The 20,893-nt window shown below is 38.1% G+C and overlaps 1 protein-coding gene across 2 annotated transcripts in view; it reads left to right on the top strand.

Moving 5' to 3' along the window:
* Window positions 1-20,893, top strand: part of LOC131061086 (AUGMIN subunit 3) — a 242,100-nt gene that overhangs the window by 135,460 nt on the left and 85,747 nt on the right. For both annotated transcript variants that reach the window (XM_057994597.2, XM_057994598.2), the window contains exons 10-12: window positions 14,709-14,778; window positions 16,748-16,805; window positions 16,987-17,042. In XM_057994597.2, the coding sequence (XP_057850580.2) occupies window positions 14,709-14,778; window positions 16,748-16,805; window positions 16,987-17,042 (184 nt within the window). The remainder of the gene's footprint in view (window positions 1-14,708; window positions 14,779-16,747; window positions 16,806-16,986; window positions 17,043-20,893) is intronic.

Genomic DNA, 20,893 nt, shown 5'->3' with positions numbered 1-20,893 from the left:
TCAATATTTTATTGATCTCAAAGCCAAAAGAGACAACAATTGCTTGAAATTCCTTCTTCAATGCTCAATCTTGCTACAAAATAACTTTCTTCTCTCTAATATCTAAAATCTGATTTCTAATCTCATGACAAAATGAAATGAGTGAGGGTATATATAGCATCCTCAATTACAATGAACGGCCCAGATCAAAAGAAGATCAATGGCTGAGATTCTGACACCTAAACCCTAATTAGGGTTTGTTACAAAAAGTTCCCTTTTTAGTTGAACAATATTAAATGCATAGCCAAATATTTAATTGGCACAAAAATCTAGGAAACATAGACCAATGATAATTAAGGTGCCACATCATCTACAACAACCTCTCTTCTAGAACCTTATTCCCTTTCCAATGCTCTTTCTTAGCATATGCAATGAATCTGGACACAATTCCTTCAATCTCAGCAATAGGAATCTCGGGAAGATTCCTCATTCGTTCCTCCAAGTGGATAACCTGATCAAAGGCCTTGAGAAGAGCCGTATCCCATCCACGTTCGAGTTCTTTGATCTTCTCAATCAGGAGCATAGTAGCGAACATTAGATCCCGTTGCTCATCTGTGATGACATTCTCATCCTTGCAAAAGATGACCTTGACCCTTTCTTCCAACTCTTGAAGGTCCACATCTGTCTCAACTTCGATCCTTCTGCCAAGAATGGTACATAACACCTCAAACACCTTATCCTGAATTGGGTGGATGACGCCTTCAACTTGATTGCATTTGGTGCTGATGTCCTCGAAAAGAACCTCCTTCATCTGAAGTAGAGTTGACCACTGGAGTAAATTATGAGCTCCTCCATCCATTATCTTTTCTTGTGCTAGGATCTTCCTTGGTGTTTGCCTGATCACTTGCAGAACATGAATGATAACATCTCTAGTGTGAGCGAAAGCAGCTACTGTTATCATTAGGTTGTGGACGGTCTGAAGGACCTGGATAGCTCGGTGGATTGTCTGCATCATTCTTGTTGCAAATTCAGCGGCTACTGTGTGGGATTTGTCAATCCAAGAGCTCATAAGCTGAACCAAGCTCTTGACTCTCTCTGCCTTGCCAACTGATTCAAGGGGAAGTGCTTGCACAGGAGACACTGCCGGATCCTGACGTCCCAAGGGCTGATTGAGATGGCTAAAGTAGCCTCTCCAAGCACCTCTCTCTCTCTCAAGCTTTCTATTCTTTTCCATTTCTTCCTTAAGCTTGTCTTTAAGTACTTCAAATGAATCGGTTGCCTCATCCAGTGCCTGCTCAGCAGTGAGTGGACCAAGCTCAAATGTTTCTACATCATACTCTTCTGCGAGAATTTCACCTTCATACTTGTCCACTGCTGGTGTAGCTATCTGCAACTTCCTGGACCCTGTCTCATCTCTGATCATCTTGGACATCTTGGTGGCCTTCTTCTTCTCCGTTCCTTCCTGAGAATTTCCTACAAGGCTCTCTAAGTCAATTACATTATCTTCATCCTCGATCACAATCACCCTTGTCAGTCTCTCCTTCAACCAATCTGGAATGGTGGATCTCGTCTCTTTAACTTGTATTTCTTTAGGCAATGGTTCGTCTTCTGGGAGAGGAGATGTCACTTCATCATCATTCTTGTCTTCATGTAACTCATTGACTTGGGGAGATCGACTTGACGAATGCTGAGGTGCCTTCCCCTTTTCAGGTTTATCATTCTGTACCATTGACTCCATAGATTCATCAACCTTAGGCATCATCATCTCTTGTCCTTAAACTTGACTTGTCCTTTTCTCATGTCGAGATGATGTACCTGATGAGCGATCTCGATTGGCCTCTTGCTTCTTCTTGGAGGGTTCCCTTTTCTCGGGTCTTTCTTTCCTCTTCGCGCCTCTAGGATGAGAATTGTCTTCACTTGCGCTTGCTCCTCCTTCTACTGGTCTTTCCTCCAAAGTATAAGTCATTGGTACGTTCTGTTCTCTTAACTTTTGATGTTGTACATCCACCCATCTGCGAGTATATGACAAAACTGGAGCCATCAAAACTCTCAAGTCTGAAATCTTAGGTTCGTTCCAATCTATCTTCACTGCCTTGTCTTCTCTGTCATAGGATGACTGGAGATGCCTGCCACTGTCCTGAGCTTGATCGGCCACTCTGTAAACTTTGCATTTCCTGATGAAATCTAAAGGTAATCTGGAATGCATCTTTCTTTTCACTTCTAAATCACTTGAGAGATTCATCCAAAAGTCTTCTACCTGAAATTCGTGCTTGTACTTCCTACCATATGTCTCTTCTATATACCCATAAGGATCAAAATTCTCTCTTGAGGCAAAGAACATGAATGAATATGAGGCCAACTCCCTCTCTGCATCATCCAAGGCTAGAGGATTAGGACATACCTCAACTGAATTCCCCAATATGATGGGCACGGGAACTTGATTTCTATGCCTGTGTCTGAATGCCTTCGCATAGTCTGCCAACTGCCTAGTCACCTCAAGTGGCACTATCTTGTCTGTCGGATACCTCGGCAACATGTAGGGAGGTGAAGGACACCCATGAACTCTGATATAAGTAAACTTTTGAAACTGGATGAACCAAGCACCATACCTCTTTATAAGTTCTTGTGCATCTTGAGATAGTCGGTTGTGAATCCCGCCTTGCAATATCCTAGTGATGTTCATCGTGAAGGTATCATTGACTAACTTGTAGTCACTTCCTGGTAGATGATGCAAATGAACATAAGAGTCACAAACTCTCACCTCTCCGGGTCCTCTTTCGATCACCCCTCTGTGAGGTAGTCCTGCATATTCGAAACCCCTGATCAAGGCATATATGACGCATGAGCTCATGTGAAATGACTTGGTAGGCTTTAGTCTTCTTAACTGCACGTCCAAGCAATGGCTAATAATTCTAGCCCAATGAATCGTTCCTTTTCCTTGAACTATCACTTGGATGAAGTAGAACATCCACTTCTCAAAATAGAAGGCTTGAGGAGCCCCTGTAACTCGATTGAGCAAAGTTATCAAATCTCTGTACTCCTCCTGGAAGTCGATCCTATGTGTTGTGTTGGGAATCTTGCTCAGGCGAGGACGACTTTTGAGTAACCAATTCTTATTGATGATGCTCAAGCAAGTGTCTGGATCATCTTCATACATTGACCTGGCTTCTTCTAGGCTTTTGTAAATCATATCTTTATGCTTTGGAAGATGGAGAGCTTCACTTATAGCCTCCTCCGAAAGGTATGCCAAAGTGTTCCCTTCCTTGGATATGATTGATCTTGATTGTGGGTCATAATGGCGAGCACACTCGATCATCAGCTCATCGCACTGGACTGCTGGAGGGAAACCGGCCGCCTTGATGATGCCACTTTCAATTATTCTCTTTGCGACAGGTGATGGCTTGCCAATGTAAGGGACCTCTCGAAACTTCTTCACACTGAAGTTTCCCAAGTTGGTATCTCCAATGTTGCTCCACTTTGACACGATCTTGGTCTCCAATTCTTCGTTCCTCTGATCTTCCTTCATGAGAGCTGGACGACTAGTGGATGCTCCTGCCTTTGGGGTCGCCATCTTCACACCTACACAACATTTCATAATTAGTAACATATTTAAGAGAGTAGCAATGAAGATTCAAAAGGAAGACAAAAGATATTAATTAGGAAACTTCATGATAAATCTTGAGTTATCATTTCCTAATTAACTACGCCATTGTCAAAAACTTAAAGTTCAAAATTCAAAATTTCAACATTGGGACTAGGATGATCTCGCCATACCTCCACTTGAGAATTAATTCTAAAAAATGATGCAAAAATAAGGTGAATTTTGGCTAGGCGAAATGTAGATCAAAGTCCTCCTTTTAGCAAAATGCGCCTCCTTTAGTCTTCACAAGCATCAACTCCACCACCTTAAGCCTCTAACACTTAGGATAATTCGCTCCAAATATACTAGCTTTCGCACCTTCTTCTTGCTCTCCAAGTTGCACTTGAAATAATGGATGAATGATGGATTAAATTTGATCAAAGCACCTCTATTATATAGGGCGTTCACCATTTCATCTCCCCATAGGCCGACTTGGCAAAATAGGCCAAAAAATAAATAAAATTGTAAAAAAACAAGAGGCCGACTTAATAAAATAGATAAAAATAATACCTCAAACGCTCTATTTTCAATTTTAATTGAATAAAAATTAATTTTAAATGCCTTAATAATAAAAAATCGATTTTTTGAGGCTCAAAATTAATTTATTAAATGCCATGCGCGCTTTATTAAATGCCAATTAAATCAATTTTTTCAAATATTTCGAAGTTGATGATTTTAGCATATAATGCGATTTGGAGGATGTCAACGTTGGGATATGGCAAAAAATAATGAATGCCAATGACTTCGCTCTGGTCCCTTGGAGAGGGACAGGAGCACTTTTTTCAATTTAGGCCTTGCATTCCTTATTTTCACGCTCAAACTTCATCTAGGCATTTTAAAATGGCATTTTTGATTGGAGTCTTGAGTTTAATTCACTTGATCTTTAGGAGGAACGTGACTTTAGGGCATTTTCGCCCTGGACCCTGGGTGAGGGACAGGAGCACTTTTTCACTTTTGTCCTCAATCCTTGATCTTTCATTTGTCGATTCTCGTTGTGGAGCGAGCAATGATCTCTTTCACTTGTTCCATGCATGCTTAACTTATTTTTGCAAGGCGAAATAGGCTCTCCCAAGATTTTCGCCCTGGTCCTCTAGTGAAGGACAGGAGCGCTTTTTCATTTTTAGGCTAGGATTCTCAAATTTTGAAATCAAATCTTTGTTCACCATGCTTTAGAAGATCCTTCCCATCTCGCACAACCTTGCCTTAGCATAATCTCGGAGGGAAATTGTTGATTTTATAAAAATCGCCCTGGTCCTTCAGTGAGGGACAGGAGCACTTTTGAGTCCTTGTGCAAATTCTTGATCACATTAATCTTCAAATTACCCTCAAGGCGTAGAACATCATTCCCCACTTCTTCTTGATTCCTGGAAACAAAAATATTATTTCAAAATGCAAGGTAAATGGGCATATTTAGAAATTTCGCCTTGGTCCCTTGGAGAGGGACAGGAGCACTTTTGCCAATTGTCATCAAAATTTGCAACTCTTGCATCTCAATTCCACCTCGAAGCATTTTAAACATCATTTCAAACTTGCGCCTTGGCCTAGGTTTGTCCAAAATTGGAGAGGAGAGCAAGATAATATGTTTTTCGCCCTGGTCCCTTGGAGAGGGATAGGAGCACTTTTGCAATTTCAAGCCTATCCGTCCTTTGCTAGCTTTCCAAATTATCTTCAATGGGCTAATCATGTCTCCTTCCATTCATTTCAATCACAAACTTGCCTTGGCCTTGCAAGAAATTTACACTTTTTGGAAAATCTGTCTGGACCCTTGGAGAGGGACAGGAGCACTTTTTTACATCTTGGTGTATTTCTTTGTCCTTTAAACCTCTCAATTGCGTCTAAGGCATAAAACATCATTCGTCCTTCCCATCCAAGTCATGTTTTGCCATAAAATATCAAACAAAGAGGAGAAACTTGAAAAAGCGCCATGGTCCTTCAGTGAGGGACAGGAGCACTTTTTGTCATTTGGGTTGATTTACTCCTTTGTGAACCGCTTAAATTATATTCAATGGACAAAACATGCTTCCCTTGACCTCTTCAAATTGTAAAATCACTTTAATCTTGCAAAAATAGTGTAAATTTGAAATTCAAGCTCCGGTCCTTCAGTGAGGGACAGGAGCATTTTTTGCCTTCTAAGCCAAATTGTCTCACTTTTCATCTCGAAATTCCTTTGCTAGGGAAGATTTCATCTTACTTCACGCTACGAATAAGAGTTAATGTCCAAGAAAGGTCTAAAATTGTGCATATAAAGAAAATCGCTCTGGTCCTTCAGTGAGGGACAGGAGCACTTTTGACCTTCTACGCAAAAACTTCATCATTTCATTGTTTTTAATCAAGTCAGGATGCTTTATCATGTTCATTTTGCCGTCCACCATGCCTTTGATGTTTCAATTTAACCAAACAAGGCCATGAATGACTTAAATAATTCTTTTCGCCCTGGTCCCTTAGAGAGGGACAGGAGCACTTTTGATGATTCAAACAAAATCCTTCACTTTTCCAAGCTAAAACCTCTTCAGGCGGGTGGAGAAAATCACTTGTTTTCCATTCATATCCAACACTTGGCCCATTTTCACCGCAAGATGAGGGAATTCAAAATTTCGCCCTGGTCCCTTGGAGAGGGACAGGAGCGCCTTTTCCCTTTAACCTTCAAAATTCACCATTTTTGTGCCTTCAAAATCTTCAAAAGTATCCAGTCACGTTCGATCATTACTCCGGGAGACCCTGCACAAAACAAAATAGAAAAGTCAGTGACAAATATGCATTAAATAACATTTTCGCCCTGGTCCCTTGGAGAGGGACAAGAGCGCCTTTGTCCTTTCTGGCTAAAATATTCAAAATTCAAGTCTCCAAACACTTCACAAGGCAGAGTTAGGTCATCTTCAAGGCCAGGAATCAGTTAGCAAGCTCTCGCAAAATAAGAAATTGCACTTAGAATGAAATTCGCCCTGGGCCTCTAGTGAAGGACAGGAGCACTTTCTCTGTTCCAGGCATCATCTTGCCTCTGAAATTTGATCAAAATTTACCTAGGCAAGAATACACAATTTCATTTTCAAAATGCTAACACTTAGACAAAATTTGAATTTTACCCCAAAAAAAATCCTGACTAGACCTAACCTGAGACATATCTGACTTTCCTGACAAACTTACCTTATCGACTCAATCTCAATCCTCGGGAGGACGCTTAATAACTTACAAAATTTGACTAGACTGATCTTGAAAAACATTCGGAAGAAACCCCTAAGGTTTAGCCCTAGCCCAGACAGACCACTCACTCACTCAAAACCCTAAAAGTAGAGAGAAGAACAGGCAAAACAAAAAGCGAAAAGAGGGGGTCCCCATTTTAATGGGGCGATGTGTGAAATGGTCACAACACATTCCAAAGTCAAAGCATGTAGTTTTGACATGAAGGCCATCAAGTAACTATAAATAAGCATGGCCTTGGACTCCACTTGATGGTAATCTGACAAAAATCTTAAAATGCGCCCCTGTAGCTCCATGAATGAAAGTAGACAATTTGCAAGAGTTGGTGGAGCATTAAGAGCCTTGAGGGATGATCACGCCATCTGGAAGTGTAGATGTCATTGGAGGTCGGATGTCTGGACCTCCTGCAAAAGGAGAGGAAATGAGAACCTTGAAATTTCGGGATACTTGGTTCAAGGAAGGGAAAGAGGCTTGAGAATTGGGAATTTCGCCATTCCAGGTTTAAGGAAGGGAAAAGGTCTTGAGAACTGCAGTTTGCAAGATTTCAGGTTGAAGGAAGGGAAAAAGGCTTGAGAACTGGGATTTCAGGATTCCGAGATTCCGGGTTGAAGGGAGGGAAAAGGGCTTGAGAACTTCTGCCTCTTGATAAGACAATTCCTAACATTTAATGATTCCATTTGTTCTGTCCTTCGTCAACTGGGGCAGCGCTGGTCCATGGAGCATATCTCTGATCGGTTCTCACTGATGGACCATGGATATCATAAAATGGCAACAGTTCCCTTTAATTGTACATTAGAATTTAATTAAACAATTAAAATTGAAGTGTCGAAAATAAATAAATTTAATGACGATTTATTTTAATTATTTAATAAGGTCATGAAAGCGACTTTTGTTCATTTTACTATGTCCCATTTTTAAAAGCCAAATATTTAAAAGTGAGAAATTAAAAAGGGTTTCTGGAAGCTTCTTTAGGGAGTTATAAAAAGACAGTTTTGAGTTTCTTCTTTGCATGCTTGGATTTTTTTTTTTTTTCTGGATAAGCTGAGAGCTTTTCGCTTTTTTAGCAAGCCCTAGGATGAAAACCCTTGGGTTTGGGGAATTGAAAGAAAACCTAGTTCCATTCCATTTCTGAGGTGAATTCATCCAGGATTCACAGTTGCATTACAATGTTCAGATTGATGGAAGTTTCAGCTGGAGATCTCTGAAAGGTTATAACAGGTATTGTTTATTCAAATTTGAGAAGTCTCATTTTGAGACAACTTTGCACTTAGTGGAGATTTATTAATATTTTTTTCTATTCATCTGGTGAGTTAAATATTGATCTCTTATTATTTTATTTGATAGAATCGATTCATTAAGTCTAGATAGATTAAGAGCAGCTTCAAGAAAATAGGGGCAAATGAAGGAAAAATAAGGAATGCTGTTTATTAATAAAATGCTGTTGTGAATCGATTTCAATAAAGAGGAGGCAAATATTCTTGTGTTCGGGCGGTATATGATGGAAAAACGAAAGAAGACCGGAATTGTGGTGATATTAAAATATAATATTCTTGATGGTATAATGAATCGATTTCAATTGTTTGTGGGGCTTATTTATGTTGCCACTTGGATGAATATTTTGTGATTGAATAAAGAGAAGGGTCAATGACTTTATTACTTTGCTAGCTGGGCAGAGATACTGATGGTGATATAGAGTTGGGACTAAAGCATGTTGTCAGGGATAATTTAATATTTGATACCTAAGCACATGAGCACCCCTTTACAGTCGTGGGGATTCTGTTTCCAATTCATAGACAAAGCACTTGCACTATAGCGTGTGCTTTCTCTGAGGGTGATTATAAATTAAATAAAAGGGAATTTGAATAGCTTATGTTTGGTGCAGTTGATGCATGCTTTAGTGGACTCAAGTAGGAATGTGAGTTTTGGAACGGCATTAGGACACAAATGAATTAATATTATTGTAACTGGCCGATTATATGGAAATTAGGAGCTTGGATTTTTAAGGAATTGTGAAGAAGTTGACAGTTCCAGCCAAGTTATCGATTTTTGTCACTGGTGAATGATTTGCTTCTTTGAGAAAACTTAGGCGATACATTGTAGTGTTCATTACTGAAGTCTGGAGATGATATGATGAAGGATTGAGGACCCTTGCTTCTGTTCTAAGTGCCGCCATCTAGCTTCAGACTGAATTAAACATGATTCCTGATCGCTTTAAATGATATGCAAACTATGTGTATGTGAGCTGGAAATAGTGGTGTTTGGCTGTTACATGTATTTGACACTACTGCTGATGCTATTGAATGAATAAGTTTCTCACCTTTATGCTACTGTCATACTTGAAGAACAACGATGAGACTGTTGCTGTTATACCAATTCTTATAGACACACGTGCTGCTGCAAGTAAGAAATTAAGGGTGTGGCTTATTACAGATCAGCGTTTTTTTCTCTCCTGAGTATTTGGGTGTTTACTAGGCATGGGTCATTCCCTCTCTCTGCTAGGCAAAGGAAATATTAATCTTCTATTCTTTATCATCCTGCTGAGAGATGCATATAGGAATTCTTCGTGCCAGATATCTTCTTCTTTAACGGTCAGAGGTACTTATTTCAATTGCTACAGTAGATCTTGATAGATAAGGACTTTCCCGTGTATGTATTTAAGCTCTATTATTCTGCTAATAAGAGGACAGCTTGAACTTTATACATTTATGGTTTACTGTTCATTTAATGAAGCTGTTATACAAGTTGAATGATAGAATTTAGTCTCAGACCAGAATTTATCTTATTTGCATTTTAAATGCATGAAAGTATATTTTTTCCAGATTGCTGAATTTAAATACAAATTTGAAACCGCATAATCAATCTATCAAACAAAACCATGTAACAGAATCACGGGAGAAAAAGGGTACATAAATTGGGTAAGAAATTGCTGGGGATCCTACAATGCCATCTTATACCTCTCCCAAACATGGTTATGTAAGTAAAATGGATCATACACATGATGGGCTTAGTGAAACTAAGAAGATAATCCACGTTGTGCTACAAAACATTATCTAGAATCATCTGCCTTACATTTGTTGTCTTCTCACTATTGGATTGCCTTCATAGCGACGAACTTTGGCTAGTGACTATGCTAGAAAGTGACTCCTGCACCTTCACAAGTCATCTCAAGATGATTGTGTTGGATGCAAATCAGGTCTCAGCAACCTATTAAAAAAATAAAAATAAAAAGAAAATGAAAGAAGAAAACATACCTAAAATTAAATAATAAATAAATAATTTAGTACTTACTAAAGTGAAATGTAAAATTTGAAATGGAAGTGTTTTAATTACCTTCAACAACTCCAATTATGGGAATGACATACAAATGGTTTGCAAGATGTGTTTTTTGACAATCCTTTGGATCTCTTAAGACTCAACACCAATTTGTTTGATCCATTTTATTTTTCAGGCAAATTTTGTAGCATGAGGTTGAGTGAGTGGATAGCACAAGGTGTCCAAAACATATGTGAAAAGTATGTATCAACCAACATACTTGCAACTCCACAATTCTTTATATTGTTCGTTACTATTTGTACAACATTTTGAGGACCTACTTTCTAAATGCACAATATAAGGATGTTAGCTATAAATTGCATGTCCTTCATCTGCCCTCATTATCCATAGCTGTAAAAAATGTTGCCCCGTTAGGGAACATCTACATTGATGAACGATTGATTTCTTGCATCCGAAATTATGGCCACCATTGTTTGGTTCTATGAATTTTTAATGAGAGCCAATGCACTGCCTATATTATTAATCTCCTTTGCTAGTAAGGTGCTACACACCTGATAACTTGGCCTTGTGTACCCTTGTGTACCCTCATTTACTTTCCTCAACATAGCCTGGCAATATGGTGATCAAACAACATTGAATCACAAACTATTTGCATAGAGATATCTTGTGTAATGTCCCTTTTTTGTAAATGCCCTATTTTTTGCCCTAAAATCACAATTTCAAGAAAAACAAGAAATGGAATAGAGGAACACTAACTTAATCATATGATATACCTAATTTGGTTTAATTCAATCGCAGGGACGCTAGAATAAGTTGAATTTATAGGGTGCCGTATGGATCCTCTACCCTAGGCCCAAGAGCCATATACCATGCCTCTTGGTCTCATGTGGCCCTTGCCATCCATATGAGGTGGTGTACCTAGTGAGGTGTCCTATAAACATTCCCCTTCATCATGACATCCTTTTCCACTTCCTATGATTGGATTCCTTAGCATAGTGATCCAGTACGATAAAGGGTTGGGGTGCATTTACAATAGGGTGTCGGAAATCCTTCCCTTCTCAGCCCAAGGGCAACACTCATTGTACCCCCTTGGCCGCATGGGACCCCTGGTCACTGCCATGAGGTGGCATACTTAGTTGAGGATCCCAGCACTGTTTCCCTCCATAAGAAATCATAAACAAATGTTGTTTATTCCTGAAGGGAATTTACTTGATTACGTAGAGTAAACGAAATACAGAAGCATACCAGAAAATAATACCAAAATAACAGTACTCAACACAACATATGGCAGAAAGATTTGCTCTTTACTATCAAAGTGTAATGTGTACAATCATGAATATTTCCCGATACAACAATCATAGTATATGTAATGCTTGGCGGTTGGTTAAGATTGCCAACCGTCAACAACTACCAACAACCTCTCGAGAACAAACCAATTACACTGCCATTTATACTAAGAAGACATTGTACTAACAAAACAGTATTTATTATTACGACAGTTTTGCTGACTACAAATATCATATTTCTAAACTATATGCACATTAATCAATAGTGAGTAGTCATAAACAAGATTCATTATGCTATGTACATCACAAGAAAATCATACCAAAATCACAGTATATGATCAATCTGCTGCATGCCTTGATTTATTATCGATATCAAATCTAATGAATTACTTTGATTGTATGACTTGAAGTATTGGCGAGTCATGATTAAGTGATGGTTGATTAGGTGATTGAAGAGTGATGATGTAATGAATCGTGGTTTCCTATACTGGTAAATGATGATTGACTGAATGCTGATTTGAAAGTATGAGTTGCTGATTGATTGTTTGTTTGATTTGATAATTGATGATTGCTTTTGTGAATCCATGAGTGATGAGCAACGATTAAGTTAGTTATTCTTGAATGCTTGGAATGATCTTTCCTTTATACTTTATTGGTGGAAGGGTCACCACCTTTTGTTGGAACTGAGGCATCACCCTTCGTAACAATTGAGTCACCACTTTTCGTTGCTGCTTTTGAGAATAATATATTATTCTCCAAATTGATCTCCCTTCCATCTCTTCCTTAAGTGAACCTTCTTCGTTTTATATCTTCCCATGAGAGGGAGAGGTCACGTCTCTTCATCATGTCTGCCCTTTGGCAAGAGACACAACCTTTAACAATTTCTACCCTTTGACATAATACAACCCTTCATAATTCTTTCCCTTTGGAAGAGACACAACCTTCCACAATTAGCTGCCTTTGAAAGAGTTCAATCCTTCATAATTTATTACTTGAAGATGGTGTTGAGCACAACTACAGAGCTAATTTTTCTAGATTTTTTGTTGTACTTTTGGCCATCGTGGGCCTTGACAGTTGTAATTTGGGAAAAACTTTGTCATCGTAGTATATTATAAAGTGGCAACATTGTAATATTTTGTGGGGGTGATTTCTGAGACTAGCGAAAAGGGTGGGGGTGTATTGATGCTCTTATTTTCTCTTTCTTTCAACACATTTTTCAGCATTTTTGCATCATGGATCAAACAACAGTTCCCATTTTAACTCCTTACAATTATTGTTAGTGGAAATCACACATGACAATCTACTTAAGAAAATTTGGTTTGCATAGGATAGCAATGGTTTTGGAAACCGAACCTACTTTAGATGTAGAAAAGCTCAAGCGGTTAAAAATATTTTGCGGAGCACATGGAACTTTGTGTTTGTTTGTTACTTCTGATTTTGTCTTTCATATTGAATCCTCGAGTACTTCTAATGAAATATGGACAAAGTTAGAAACTTTATTTGGAACTCAAGATTCAATGAGGGGTTGTATGTTGGAAAATGAACTCATTAGTCTAAGTCTAGACAATTTTAACACAATCCAAAATTTCTTCCCAAAATTGAAAATAGTAAGGATGCAGTTAAAGCAATGTGGAATTGAAAGGAAAGATGAATAATTGATTCTTAGCATTCTCTCTAAGCTAAGTTCTAAATATTCAGTATTTGTTTCTACCTTCTATGCTACTAAGGGTGCACTTGGGACTCAATTTAGCATGCCTTCCTTTGATGATTTTGCTATCTCTCTCACACAAGAGGAAGATAAGCTAATCCAGATGGACACTCTTAAATCCTCTAAGTCACATGCCCTTGTTGCCAACCAAGGCACAAAAGAGCATAAAGGACAACGTATCAATAAGGATAAGAAACAAAAGAAAAGGGTATATGTTTGACTACCAAAACTGATTTCCCTTGGGGTTTTTGCTCCATTAGAAGCTCTCCAAAATCCAAATAGAGTAAATAAATTAAGCATGACACAATGAGCTTCCAAAATCCTTTTTATATTTTCCCTTTAGAACATTCCCAAAGGACTTTCCAAATTCTCACTTTTATAATAATTTTGTAAAGTACATTGATAAAGTGACTTTTTAATATTTCTTTTATTTCTAACCTTTAGTCAACTTTATTAAATTAGTTACTATAAGCTATCCATAAAATGTTACATTATTAGACATCTTAAAATAATTAATTTAATCGGTTTCCCTTATGTCTCGACATTAGCCTACGTGAATTAAATAGGCTAATGGGTCACTTTTGACTATTCCTCGGGAGGGGACATTGCATGTTCACTAGGAAACACACAAAGAACATCTTGTCTTGTGCTTATTGTGCAACGTGTAGAGGATCTGAGGATTGACAATATGCATAATGTTCTATCCTTAAGATTGGAAAGGGTTGAATTAGAGAAAGGCAAATTGGGGAAGCCTTCTGTATCTCTTGTAAACATTTATATGCTGTTTCATTGGGTTGTCCAGTTTTCTGGATTTCTATGAGGATAGACTTTAGTTTGTTTATGGAAATTGGAGAGTGTGTTTATACTTTAAAGTTTAAAGTAGACTAATATGAAATAATTTGAGGAATAAAGGAGTGGAATCAGGGTTAAATGTTTTGGAAGACTAAGCATAGGAGCAACAAGATGATACAATATAGTAATTATATAATGATGTAGAAATACTAGCAGTATAAACTTAAATTACGGTACAAAGGAATCTTATTTTTAGTTGAATGCATTGCCAATGATCAAATTTCTGGAAGTATTAACCTTTGTGAAAGATTGGTGGAATTAAGTAGTGTCAATTTGGACGTTTATAAAACTGGTGGCCAAATAAATCTTCAGACCCACTTGTCTTCATGGGTTATGAGTTTGAATGAATTACCAAAGTAATTAGATTCTCTAAAGGAAGAATTTCAAATCAATTCTCGCAAGAGTAGAAACTCAAGTGTTTTGTTTTATTGATAGCAGAAAGTTGACTTTCCTCTGTAATTTCTATTTCAAATTTTTATTATAATGACAAGTATTGACATAAAGATGAGAATTTAATTGGTGTATACGTAGTATTGATATTGTTTCCATCAAACAAATTAATAAACATTACAAGGAACAAAGGAATTTTGTTCTTCAAGCGTGCACAAGCTCATGCAAGCACCACGCACGCGCACATACACACACACACACACATTTTCTGTTGAATTTAGTGGCCATATATAGGCTCTGTTAAATGTGCAATAATATTATGGCTTCGCATTTTAATAATTAGTTAGCTAGAGTTTCTTAAGACTTATTGGATGTTTTGTAGGCGAAGGAATGCAGAAATTGCTGGGGAGCTGAGTACTCTTTCTCAGGAAGAAGAGAAATTACTTTACCAGGTTCTTTACTGTTTGGTATTCTATTGTGTTTTTGAGGGTTTTAGAAAGTTAACATGAATTTTGCAATGTTTGAATGAAGTATAGATGTTGATGAAGCTGATTGATGTATTTGAAAGAAAGTACCAGTAATTTCATAAAATAAAATAAGTTATATGCTCTTATTTGTATGTTTTGTGGTTTCATCTTTTCTTATGGTGGATGATTTGATTTTATCCTTACTTTGCATGGTGTGCAATTTATCTGCCCTTGTACATGGTTTTTTGGGTCTAAACACTTATCTTTTGGCTTTGTTTTTTGATATTTGGTATAAAATCTAATCTTGTTTACTTATTTATGCTAGCTGCCTTATACAAGTTCCTTGACTTTTCAATGGACTAGTGGTTTTGCAATGAATGCATATTGGGTGGAGAGGCTATTCAATAGAAAATTATTTTAGATAAGAGATTTTTTATATTAAAAAATTGTTTATCTACTACTTGGACAATGATCTTGTTCTTGTTTCTCTCAGGAACATGTTGGGCCCTAATTGGAAATGTCATTGTATTTTCAATTAAGGACACTGGGGCCTGCTGAACGTTCAAAGAACAAAAAGGAAAAAAGAACAGAACCAACCAAAGCTATTTCGTTTTCCTAAAAGCAAATTGAACATTACTAAGCCGAATGCTCTGATTCATTGGGTGGGAAACACATTAACATGACTGACATTGACGTCCGCACTTGGTGCCCTCCAAGCTATGGGCTGCCAGAACATAATCTTAGGATTTGAATTTTTGTCTCCTCAATAGAAGCATATCCAAGTTGCCAATGCTCTACAGTTCTTTGGAACATGATAACTTTTAGGAGAAGATACATCCCCATGGAACACTAGAAACAAGTCGAACATCTATTATCTGGGGGAACCTCAGTAATATACATGCCTAATTTGCCTTAAACATGTCTTCAAGTATGCCAGCGCCCGTCTCTATCACATCTTTAGGCTTTAACAAATATTGGTTCTCTGATCCATGATTATGTCATGTGGTGCAAATAATCTAGCAGTTTAGTTCAATGCCTTTGAAATCCTCTCTTTTCATGATCTCTGGATCTTGGGCTGTCATAAATTTGATATATGAGAATTATGTAAGTCAACATAACAATGTTCATTGTAGCTTACTGTTGCCAATGATAAGCTGACTGTAGAGTCAGTGATTTCTATGAACCAATAACACAGAGGAATATCATTTGCTTATAATGATTCTGTTGGACTGCAATTTCTTCTACTTATTTATTCTTGAACATTGTGTTACATGCTTGGTTACATCCTATACTTTTTTCAACAGATGGGATGTTCAACATACGTGAAAGGATCTGCTTTATTGAACATGTGGATGAAAAAAAGCAATAGTTCTTAGAATACAAATAGGGTGGCCAGGAGTTGGATAACGTAGCAGGCTAGTTTGGAGCAGAAACCAATTATAATAGATGATATTGTGCTTCAGTGGATTAACACAAAAATGCATTTGGTATCAGTGGAAGAGCTTTTGGGTCCAAGAGATTGCCTAATCTTGATTGCAAATTTCCGTGTCCAAACAAGGGCATATTTATTCTAGTTTGTTTATGGATTGCTTATTACCGGCATATCCATGTAATTGTTACTAATGTGAACTCTCTTGTCAGTGAATTGAGTCCATGCAACAGTACATGTGGATAACTTGAATCTTTTTCTCCTTAATGGTTTCTACCATTGTGAAATCAAAGTATGTAATGATGGAAGAAGAAATGAGCATTACATCATTTCCTAGGTTAATTTTTCTAATGACTATCTCAATACTTGAAAATGAGCCCCATAAAATATCATGTTACAAATTTTTAGTATATTCTTTACTGTTGTCATTTAGGTTGTTTGGATATTGATGTACTGGAGAATGCTCACGTTCACAATTTTCTTTCAATCCTTCACTGAATGTTTCTAATGAGTACTGGTTTTCAGGTAATACCAAAGATTTGTATGGACCTTGCTGAGCTTCAGGATACTTATATTTTGCAAGGTATTTAATATTTGCCATTGTGATTTGATGTTTGTTCATGAGATTTATTTTTGTGAGGTAGTTAGGTTTTATCTTTCTTTTATATCTGTCCTCACTGAGGAGGTTTCTTGTTTGTATTTTGTGTTATAAACCTTATGAGGTAGTTGGGTGGATATATTTTATATATGATCCGTTTGGACAGGTGATTATGACCTCAAGGTTATGCGGCAAGAGTATTACATCTCACAACAGAAGCGGGTAATAATTTTTTGTTTTCTTGAAGCTTCTATGATTTATGGAATTTGGTGTGCACTTTTTAGAAATACACATACTTTTTGGGGGTTGGGTTTGTTTTGGCTATGCCCATGCAAAAAACATAAAAAATTATAAATATATACATATTTGCAGCTAAAAACGATGAATTATGTTCAGAATACCACATAGCATGAATGTAATAAACACAAACACCATACAAATTAAAAATACTACTTTAGCATAAGATTGATTTTCATAAAGATCATCCTCATCATCGTTAACATTAGATGATGTAGGTAGATTAGAAAAACCACTAGGAGTTTGTTGTGACCATTTCACACATCGCCCCATCGCAAATGGGGACCCCCTCTTTTTGCTTGTTTTTCGCTCGTTTTTGTTTTCGTTTTAGGGTTTTGTTAGTTAGTTAGTCGTCTGGATTTAGGGTCAAACCTTAGGGTTTTAAATTTTGTCTTTTCAAGCCAGAATCCAGTCGTTTTTGAGAGTTTTGAGCTTCTTTTCTAGGATGCAAGTTTTGAATGCAATGAATTCGCCAAAATGGTCTAATTTTCAATAGGAATGTTAATGCAGAGCTTAAATTTGTCTAAGTGTTGACAGTGAAATGTGAATTTTTGTCCAATTGAATATTTTGACCAAATTTTGACCTTTTTTGATTTTGATCCTGGGCATTGGAATTGATTTGTTTTCGCCTCGTGAAGTGTTAAAATGTGAAAAATCATGTTATTTTGGCCTGTAGGAGCAAAATCGCTCCTGTCCCTCAGTGAAGGACGGGAGCTCATTTTCAAATATCTCATCGTCCCTGCAGAGTCCAGACAAATTTCGAGTTGGAAATGATGGAGAATGGCGATATCTTTCCATTGAATATAAATTGAAGATTTTCATGAGCACAGAAATGCCTCCAGGAGAAAAATCGCTCCTGTCCCTCAGTGAAGGACCGGAGCTACAATTCAAATTTCGCCTTGTCCTTGCAAGATTTCGAAAACTTAATGATTTGAGGACGTCCAAAGGAAGATGCTTTGCCAAATGAATATAATTTGAGATGCAAAAACGAAGGAGAATGACCTATATTGACCAAATCGCTCCTGTCCCTCTCCAAGGGACCAGGGCGAGGTACCTTGTAGCTCTCGTCCCTCTCCCAGGGACCAGAGCGATTTCCTTCATTATGCAAAATCCAGACAAAGGTCAAGGCAAGTTTACGTTCAAAAACAAGGAAAAACATGAGATAAATGCGTTGAATATAAATTGAAGATTTTTGGGACGTCCATAACAGTGCTAAATGCCTAGTTCGCTCCTGTCCCTCTCCAAGGGACCAGAGCGATTTTTGATATAATTGATTTTCTTGCGAAGTTACAAACAATGTCAAGGCATGAACGAATAGAGTGAAGAAGGACGAGTCCGTTGAATATAAATTTGGAACCTGGCAAAGTGAGATAAAGGCCACAAGGGAAGGATCGCTCCTGTCCCTCTCCAAGGGACAAGGGCGATACAAGGATGATGTTGCTCCCTACGCAAGTTCAAAGACGATCCAAGTTAAGTCAAGGTGGCGAAGGACACTTCAGGACTTCTTTTAGCAAGCGCAAACATTCAAAGGTCGTCGCAATGATGAAATTCGCACCCTATAGCCTAGATCGCTCCTGTCCCTCAGGAAGGGACGAGGGCGATGTTGGATGCATTGGCCATTTCATGCAAAATTTACGTAAGGACAAGACTTCGCAATGTTTTAGAGGGTCCAAGGCATCGTATGAAGATAAAATACAAGGGTTTTCAACGTCCAAACATCGCCAAACAATGTAAAGGCCTCACATCGCTCCTGTCCTTTGGGCAAGGACCAGGGCGATCTTATCAAAACACCTACGTTCCTTCAAGATCAAAGCAAAGCGAGGTTAGGAAGAGCGAAGGACGGCGTCTAGAAGACATTGCAAAGGAGATCAAAGTGTAAAGTTGCCAAGGTCAAGGAAAAGGACATGGATCGCTCCTGTCCCTCTCCAAGGGACAAGGGTGATGATCCCTTTAATACGTCCAAAAACTTCATGCGAGCAAATGGAATAAGCGCAAAAGGAACAAGTAAAGTATGTTATTCGCCAACAATGAAAGATCGAAGTTAAAAGATGCAAGATGGACGTGGAAACAAGAAGATCGCTCCTGTCCTTTGGACAAGGACCAGGGCGATATGAACTTAAAAGACACCCATATGCGCACACAAGGCTATCAAATTCGAAGGACCATCAAAATGATCGATTTTCAATGTGGAGATAAAGGAGTTGGACGTAAGAAATGCAAAAGTCAAGACAAAAATGGTGAATCGCTCCTGTCCCTCTCCAAGGGACCAGAGCGATGAGGTACGTCCCTTTGTTTTCCAGTTTTGGCGCCAAATTAAACAATTCAAATTTTCCTTAAATGCTAAATCGATCAAAATTTGAAAATCCATTTTTATTTAGCATTTAATATGGCGTTATCTTTTATTAATTATTTTTTTGCCTTTATTAAAAATCGAAATTCTCATTTAAAAAAACGCAAGGCATTAATAATTAATTATTTAATTAATATAAAATCGATTTGGAGCGCTCAATTAAGCAAGTCGGCCTTGTTATTTTATTGCAAATCATTTAAAAAATGGTTTTATTTTATCAAGTCGGCCTAAGGGGTGAAAGGATGAGCGCGCTATATATGAAGGGTGAGAGATTTCATTTTTACATAATCATTTTTACCTTTCTTCATGCGAATTGAGGAGAATTGAAGATAGTGCGAATATTATCAAAGGTGGCGTAGACACTCCAAGGGTGGTACGAAGTGTGTTCAAAGGTGGTGCGAATTCAAACCAAGGGTGGCGCTTAGTTATCAAAAGGTGGTGCGAATTTGAAGACCACACCAAATGCGAACTTGAGGATACATTAAGGCGAATTTGCTAAAGACTTGGAGGATTTGTTTGAGCGATTTGTCAAGGGCAAATTTGAAGATCATTTAAGACCACGTCTAAGGCGATACTTGAAGATCACGTTCACTCCAAAGGTGGCAAAGTCAATTTTGAGGAAATCATATTGAAGATTATTTTATACCTCAATTTTGCCTAGGCGAATTTTGTTTTTGCATTCTAGAGTTAGCTCTCTCTCGAGGTATGGCGACCCCAAAGGCGGGAGCATCCACCAGCCGCTCGGCTCTCATGAAAGAAGATCAGAAGACCGAAGAAGTGGAGACCAAGATCGTGTCGAAGTGGAGCAACATTGGAGATACAAACTTGGGGAACTTTAGCACGAAGAAGTTCCGAGAGGTCCCTTACATCGGCAAGCCATCACCTGTCGCCCGGAAAATAATAGAGAGTGGCATCATTAAGGCGGCCGGTTTTCCTCCAGCTATTCAGTGCCACGAGTTGATGATCGAGTGTGCTCGTCACTACAATCCACAGTCCAGGACAATTGTGTCCAATGAGGGAAACACTTTGGCGTACCTCTCAGAGGAAGCCATAAGTGAAGCTTTCCATCTTCCAGAGCACAGGGACATGATATATAAGAGCATTGAAGGAGCCAGATCAGTGTACGATGACGATCCAGATGCTTGCCTAAGCATAATCAACAAGAACTGGCTACTCAAGAGTCGTCCCCGTCTGAGCAAAGTACCGAACACACCGCACAGGATTGATTTCCAGGAGGAGTACAGAGATTTGATTACCATGCTCAACAGAGTTACAGGAGCACCTCATGCCTTCTATTTTGAGAAATGGATGTTTTACTTCATCCAGGTGATTGTTCAAGGAAAGGGTACAATACATTGGGCTAGGATAATTAGCCATTGCTTAGACGTACAGTTGAGAAGACTCAGGGCTACTAAGTCCTTCCACA

Source organism: Cryptomeria japonica, chromosome 4 (assembly GCF_030272615.1).
Source record: "Cryptomeria japonica chromosome 4, Sugi_1.0, whole genome shotgun sequence".
NCBI classification, from domain to species: domain Eukaryota; kingdom Viridiplantae; phylum Streptophyta; class Pinopsida; order Cupressales; family Cupressaceae; genus Cryptomeria; species Cryptomeria japonica.
This window is presented reverse-complemented; position numbering and strand designations above follow the sequence as displayed.